This window comes from Acanthochromis polyacanthus, chromosome 8 (genome assembly GCF_021347895.1).
Source record: "Acanthochromis polyacanthus isolate Apoly-LR-REF ecotype Palm Island chromosome 8, KAUST_Apoly_ChrSc, whole genome shotgun sequence".
NCBI classification, from domain to species: domain Eukaryota; kingdom Metazoa; phylum Chordata; class Actinopteri; family Pomacentridae; genus Acanthochromis; species Acanthochromis polyacanthus.
In genome coordinates, this window is record NC_067120.1 from 14,200,157 (window position 1) to 14,207,988 (window position 7,832).

General features: G+C 38.4%; 1 protein-coding gene across 1 annotated transcript; it reads left to right on the plus strand.

Annotated features, from left to right (window-relative positions):
- The first annotated feature begins 662 nt into the window (after nucleotides 1-662).
- Nucleotides 663-5,000, plus strand: LOC110950394 (cytochrome c oxidase subunit 5A, mitochondrial). Its single transcript, XM_022192958.2, has 5 exons — nucleotides 663-828; nucleotides 1,724-1,840; nucleotides 4,415-4,536; nucleotides 4,636-4,757; nucleotides 4,852-5,000. The coding sequence occupies exons 1-4, from the start codon at nucleotides 756-758 to the stop codon at nucleotides 4,747-4,749; spliced, it is 426 nt and encodes a 141-aa protein (XP_022048650.1). The 5' UTR covers nucleotides 663-755; the 3' UTR covers nucleotides 4,750-4,757; nucleotides 4,852-5,000.
- The last annotated feature ends 2,832 nt before the right edge of the window (nucleotides 5,001-7,832 follow it).

Sequence of the window (7,832 nt, forward strand, 5' to 3'; positions counted from 1 at the left end):
ACTGCTCTCCAACCACTGATCAGAGTCAATTAAATTATTTCACAAGCAAAAGATGCTGATCTGGAACATTCAAACCACAATTTTTTTAAAAAAATGCTATCTGACCCTAATCCATGAACATAAACTGACAGAAAATCTATTCACTGTCAGAGCTGCATAGCAGAGACAGAGCCTGATAAAACACAGACTTGGTGATCACAGTCTATCCACAGAGAAAGGACAACACAAGAAGGCACATATCAACAGCAGAAAGAGTCTGTGGTCAGAGCCTGGCATATGAGGGTGAGACAGACGAACTTCCTCTTACAGTGAGAGTCACTGATTGATATAAAACAGGAATACTTTCAAAACTTTAACTTGTTAATCCTAAGCATCACAAAACCATAAAACAATGGAAAACAATAGATTGCATTAGGAGAGAGTAGAGACCCAGTTGTACAAGATGTGTATATTCTTCTTTTTTCTTTTCTTTCTTCTAATATTTATTGTTTTATTCAATTTCTTTAGTCCACTTATCATACTTTCATATTTTTTCTTTTTTGATTACACTGTAACAGATGCTTTATTAATACTGTTAACATGATATTCATTACAATAAAGCAAAAATGAATTCAGGTCAAGGTTATAAAATATTATCAATCAGGTACAGTTTGCGCATGCGCAGCAGGAACTGGTATACGTGCCGGGCTAACCCAGTTAGCATTAGCTTCCTCCTGCCAAACCTGACCGGTCCGTGTAACTGGCTGTCCCGCATCATGTTCAGAGCCGCCGTCCGACTCTCGGTCTCCGGTGTACGGAGTTTAACCCGTACGCAACCACAATGCCAAGGTATTTGCTCATTCTTCTATCATCTCTGAATATTAATGTTTAAATGCGGTCGCATGTGAAACTGTTAAGGCGAAGTTTAGCGGAAACCAAGTGTGACTGTCGGCACATTGCGGTACCCGCAAAGCTAAGCTAGCTCGCTGCTGTTAGCTAAGCCGGTGTAACTATCACTCATTAATACAGTCCGCACAGTAGTACGAGCTAACGTTTCAGTTAAGTTATGCAGGATTTCGTTTAATACAACCATTACCCTCATTATCTAAGGGTTTGCTGCTCTAAAAATATCCCGGTGCTCAATTCGGTGGTGTCGGTGTCCTTGCCATGACCCGGTTTGAAGGCTTGGCGTGGGGCCCTGTGATTGTGCCGCTGATGCTCGTTGCTAACATGCTAACTAGGTTAGTCGACTGTAGCCGTGCTCAGCTAGTCACAAGTAGTTACCATCAAGGCATGATTTGACTCTGACAACCAAGGAAACCAAACTACTCAGTAAAGATGGTGAAGCTAAAATGCTGCTGCAGTAACTAGGTCTTTAGCTGCAGGAAATGTAAATACAACAGATACAGATTTACTTACATGTGTTTAGTGTTAACATTAAGTGTATGAATATTGTTTAATTTTCACACGGACTTAAATACAGCATATGCACTATATAACAGACGTTTCCATTACGTTATGCCAGTGTGTACCCGCTCCGTACGTGCCAGAGTTCATATCAGGACTTTGGCAGTAACCCAGCTGCATTACATTACTAGACAGCATTTCTGCTTTTATACTTCCCTCAGTGTGAATGTCCTTGACTGTGTCTGCTCTTCCACCTTACCTGACACTACATGCCACTTCAGATGCTTTATTGCACTGGTGAGAGACTGCAGAAATACATTGTGTTTTTATTGTGCAGTTCTTTTGGCCTCAAGGTGCTATTCACATGGGAAGCAGGAGACAGATGAGGAGTTTGATGCTCGCTGGGTCACCTATTTTAACAAGCCAGACATTGACGCATGGGAGCTGAGAAAAGGTATGTTTATGAAAGATGCTGATGCTGAATCACCTAAACTTATGGGTCATTTTGGATTATAAATAGTTGTTTATTACATGTCATAGTTTTGGCCTTACCTGAGGTTTCACCATAGTTGTGATGAGAAACTAGAACAGTTTTGGTTTAAGGGTCGATACAATACTCTGATGAAATGGTTTGATTTGTCATTTATTCTCAAGAATTTATTAAACATGCACAGAATTTGCTATAAAGATTGCAAAGGTGTAAACAGAACAATATGTTTAGAACAAATAAGCATATTTCACTGTACGTGGCATGTTTGATAGAGCCACTTAACGGGTTCTACAGAAATTTTACACCATTTCCAAGATGATTTTTGTTTTTACAATTTTGACTAACACCATCTATGTACATATTGTGTAATGATAAGGCCAAATTTTCAATGCTAGTGCTAATTTGTCACCTGAGACGTCCAGAATTTCAAGAGAAAATAGCAAAACAATCCTTTTATTATTTTATTTTAAGGATTTAAGGCATGTTCCTATTGTTTATATTATGTCTTTGGTTGATCATCTGTGTTTCCCATTCTAAAGAACGTAATATCGTAGGAGAGCCTTGAGGGAATTTCTTTAAATTTGACACAAACATTCACTTGGAGTGGTTAGAATTTGATGGTCAAAGCTCTCTGAACATGCTCTATGCCATTACACAAGAATTCACACACTAGTTATGACCAAACCTTACATAGAGGTCTAATAGGACAAAGTGATAAAGTGATGACAAAAGGTCAAACTTCAGCTTCCCTGTGCCATTATTCAAAGAATAAGTATGCAGTAATATCAGTCTGGGTCACCATTCAGCTTATAGTACTTTGTAGGCATTTCCAAAAACCATTGAGATTTGATACTGAGCCAGAGTTCATGCACCTTCTCACCTGAAGGATTCGCTCAGAGAGACTGAGGCAAAAAACAGTCATTTTGAATAAGTGTTGCCTCTTCAGTCATTTGATTGGGAACACTTGGTTGATGCAGTTGACATAGCTCAACATTACTGCAGGACAGCACAGCAGCAACAGAAACGCACACACCACCAATTAAACATGTGCAAGAGCAAATTCCTGGTAATAAATTTGTAACCTGAATACTGTGTTTCTAGTTTAGGCCAATATTATTGGTACAGAAGATGCAATCGTGACCAAATATGGTAACTTTCTAGAATAACAGAATTCCGCCTTAGGCTATTATGCATATTTTTGGGTTTGTTGTTTTATCAGGTCATTGGTAACTAAAACATCATATGTGTAGCCTGACAGAGATGTAACTGCATGTTGCAATGGCACAGACCTCCATAGCTGTGACTGGTGTGCTTGGTCTGTGTAAACATGGAATACTGATATGAAACAGGTTGTGACTGTATTAGCTCATAATGCAAAAGCAAGAGCCATTAATGTGCCAGTGCAGCCATATCTTTGTTTTTCTCATTCTGTCCATCTGCAGAGACTGAATCAGTTCAGTGGTTTTGCACATTGCTTTCTCTGATGTGTTGTCTTTTCTCTGTTGCAGTCATTTCTGGTAAAAATAACTGTTATTCAACATTTATTAGCTTAATCTCCAACATGATCAGCTCAATTTCAGTCACTATTGTGTGAAGAACACAAAGAAACTCAACACAGTGGTGGAGTAACTCTCTTGCTAATGAGTGTTTTGGTGTGTTTGCGTGACGCCGACACACCAGTGCACAAATATAAATGCTGACGACAGTGTAGGCTACTTGTTGATTTATGCTTATGCACAGATTCTATACGGAAGTATAAATTGGTTGTAACAGGAGGTGTTTTGAGTGGCAGGAAAGTAGAGAAAGGCTCTTTATCAGGTGAGAACTGATAAGACCAGAACTCAGGAAGTGGCTCAGTCAGCAGTTCTTGTGGTTGAATCTTGGCCTCGTTTTGCAAATGTGGCTTGCAGTTTTAACAAAAATGTTTGTAAACTCGTCTTGTATACGTGACACAGTTGGATTGTTGCTTTGCTTTTTTATTTTATTTCAACAAAGAAAAGACTAAATGATCACTTGTTTTAATCCATCTCTCATTATTATGCGATTCTCCTACACTGTAAATGTCTCCTAGATCCACTGGCTTCTGGTAAAGATCTGAATCTTTAAGAAGAGACAATTCACAAATATTTAGTTTCAAATTTATAAAGAGGTAAGTTAAACAGTTTTAGCAGACATTGCTCAAGTGAATAATGCAATTATTGGGGACTGTTTTCAGCAGTGGATTAATAAACATTTGATGCACTAGGGGGTATTTTTAGCTGCAAGATGGTATGTGTGGCAACTCAGAATAGACTGCTATGGTCTCATTAACTGTAACAAAGGGAAATGTATCCTGTCTGATTTAGAGAGGTCTTTGTTACAGAGGGATACGATACAATATATTAGACTTTGGCGACAAAGTGCATTTTCGTGGGATTGCTTCATTTTAGGTTTTCATGTTTAATGAAATAAAGTAAAAGAACCTATGAAATGTGGTTGATTCTAAAAACGCTGATTCTCACTCTGTTCTCCAATTAAAGTGTTGATTCCATGTTTCAGGGATGAACACGTTGATCGGGTATGATCTGGTACCTGAGCCAAAGATTCTTGAGGCGGCACTGAGAGCCTGTCGGAGGTTAAACGACTTGGCCAGCGCTATCCGAATTTTGGAAGCCGTGAAGGTGAGAGAAGAAAAACGTCAGGGAATGTTGCCAGCCGGCATCTTTGTAGGTGTTTGTCCTGAGTTAATGATTAATGAGTTTTACTATTTATTTCCTCAGGATAAAGCCGGCCCTCATAAAGATATCTACCCCTACCTGATCCAGGAGCTGCGGCCAACATTAAACGAGCTCGGCATCTCTACACCCGAAGAGCTCGGCATCGACAAAATCTAGCTGAGCAGGTGCTAAAGTTCTCTCATCATTTGTGATTTTTTTTCCTCCTCCTAGGTGTGTAAAAGATGCCAATCTAACCGACATTTTGCTTTTGTGTTTCAGATCCAACGACAGTGAATCTACCCAGGACACAGAACCCTTGTACTTAAATGTTTGCCTCATTTACTGTGTGTGATATTTAATTTGGCCTTTATTATGTTCTTTTGCTTGTAAAATATTCATGAACATAATAAAGGAGAATTTATCTTTGAGTGTCACAAGTATATTGGGATATTTTTAATAGTACAAGTGCTTATTGGCGCAGTATTTCATGACAAATTGCTTTGATAGGGAGCATCTCAAGCTGGTACAAGTTGTGTGTGCAGACATTCTTGTAAGAGTCACGTTTGGCCACAAGGGAGCAGCGTTTTCACTTGAATGTAAAAATCATCCTACTGTATTCAATCGGCAATGCATCTGCTTTCATTTCAGGGAGAATTTACTTGCTGGTTAAATAAACTTGTCCAAATGGCAAATGGTCTAAAGTCATTATGAACAGACAGTTGACTTCAATCATTATATATTATTACCAAAGTAGGCAGGATGACTATTTTTTAGGGACTGGTGTATGAGACTGTTACAGTCCATGGACCTTCTAAGAAAAACTTAATTGTTGTGGGTCCAATATGATCATTTTCAAGTAGTCCAATACCTGTATGTTATCAGTCGTTTGCAGTGACTTCTAGCATTATTGCTAATGTAAATACTAAATACCTCCAGTGTGCCAATATAAGACATTCAAATGAGACTACTGTAGCTTTAAGAAATGGTTATAACGTTTCAAAATGGTCACAGATTGATTTTTTTCCCCCTCCCTTAAACAGTTAAATGCTGTGACTTAATGCACCCCTCCGTCATTTTTAGATGTTAGATGGATAGTGCAGAGAAGTTACAGGTGTAGCAACAAGTCAAATGCATTTCAGGGTCTTTATTAAACTTTTAAAGGCATTGGAGGTGTCATTTCTCTGCTGTGCTTTTTTCAGGATATTTTGATGTGTTACTTTGAGAAAAGAGATAACCAAACGTGCCCTTTATGAAATGGTGGTTTTATAAAATATTTGAAAAATGACTTTTTAGAATTGGGTCTTCCTAGTTTTGATGATTCCTGGGACTCTCAGACGGCTTAAAACATAAAGAAGATACCTTCCAAACGAGTAAATTTGTGGTTTACAAGGCAAAATTAAGTGACTGCTGATATCTGATAAAGGTTGAACTGTATCTGTGTGAGCACATCAGATTTTAGAGAATCTAGCACAGGAATTTTTCTAAGAACATGAAATTACTGATTTACTACCATAGCGAGCCTCTTAATGTTGCAGCCTGCAATCCAAATACCAACAAGAACATACTGCAAAGAACTGTACCTTTAATCTCTTGTTCTGGATTTAAAGTCAAACACCTTCTGTATGCTTGGAGGTGACTGCTGGATTGTGAGAGTGCAAATTCATGACAGATTTGTCCTTGTATCCTGGAATCAATCAGCTCATGTCAGCAGCATCTTCCGTGGGCTTTTTATAGATTGGTGGGAGGAACTATAAGCACAGATTCCCAAGCGAGCAGAGCTACCACATGTAGGATGCTGCTGATGAGAATAGAGCACATCAGATGTAAACTCAGGAGCTGAAGCTGTAGTTAATGTCGGCTCATTGGCAGACAAGTTGTCAGAACAAACCAATTTCTTTAGTCCCCATCCTTGTTGACAAATAACTGTTAAGCTAAGTTCACTGGAAACTGCTTTATGCTAGTTCTTGCAAAATGGCATGTTTGTAATACTCTGCCTGAATGTGAAATTATTCCAGACTGTACAAGTTTACAGTAAATCGTTACTTCCACATTGAACAGTAGGGTTTTGTTCCCTTTTATGTACAATTGAAAACTGAACTGCACTTTAAATTTATTATATTAAAATTACAGATGCACTCCAGCTGAAGTCAGTACACTTTTCAATACTGCAAATCCAATTTCTTTAACACTTAATATGCCCACATTTATTTTTGATGAGGGTCTCAATCCTCCTCAAAATGGAAGATGCCAGATTTCTGTTGACATTCTGTCATTTTTGGGAGATTTTTTTCTTCAGCTGCTCTTGCTAAAGGGATTGTGTTTCTCTCCTGTTCTGTTTAAAAAAACCTTCAAAGGTGTTCTACAGGGGATGTTGGGGGATTTACTCGTCCAGGTTATACAGGATGGGCCATAGGTTTCCATACATAGGAAAAATAAACATTTTATTTTGGACAACTTTTTATTTCTGTAATGTGCTCTATATGATTACCATTGTTTTGAAAATTCATATTAATACACGTTTCCCACTGCTGATGAAGTTGCATTAGCACAGTTTATGTTATGTTTGTAATGGTGTTGGTGATTCGTTCCTTGAGATGATTACTGTCTCGTGTCTTCACCTGATACACCATGGCCTTCAAGTGCCCCCAAAGATAGCATCAAACGCATCTTCTAGGGTATCTGAAACATAAAAACATATGCATTGTACCTTTTTTTATGGAAACTTATAGCCCACCCTGTAGTTTTCACCGTATTCTTCTTTAGAAACTCGTGTGATTTTGGCAGTGTGCGAATCATTATCCATTATTTCCAGCATTATTTTTTTTATTTTTTTCTCACTTGTTTTGTTTTAATATTTGATTTTACTTACACTTTATTGATTTTATACTTTTTAGGCAATGCGTTTCTTAGTTCTGTCGGTTTATGCTATGATTAATAGACTCTGATCTTATCTTCTGCTTCTGAAGACGGGGAGTCATCTTTTCAGCCAGTGTTTTGGTGTTTCCACAGGCATTCACGGCGCCATTTGTAAATTATCTCCACAACACCCATATCATCACAGTGCCTCATTGTCAGGACTATGCACTGCGGTTCTCCTGGCCAGGCTCATGCTAATCATGCAGGACCCCATCTGAGTCACTTTATCTTGGTGTCATCTGACCAAAGAATACATTCCACATATTGACCATGCACCTGTATCTCCTTTAGGAAAGGTTAATCTTGGAGTTTTATGTGAAAAAACCCATCCTCTGTACTGTCTA

What these genes read in the sequence shown, in the direction of transcription:
- LOC110950394 (XM_022192958.2), top strand. Translation starts at nt 756, where the DNA reads ATGTTCAGAGCCGCCGTCCGACTCTCGGTCTCCGGTGTACGGAGTTTA. An exon ending in TACGCAACCACAATGCCAAG is followed by an intron (nt 829 to 1,723) that starts GTATTTGCTCAT and finishes TTTATTGTGCAG; the next exon opens with TTCTTTTGGCCTCAAGGTGC. An exon ending in CGCATGGGAGCTGAGAAAAG is followed by an intron (nt 1,841 to 4,414) that starts GTATGTTTATGA and finishes TCCATGTTTCAG; the next exon opens with GGATGAACACGTTGATCGGG.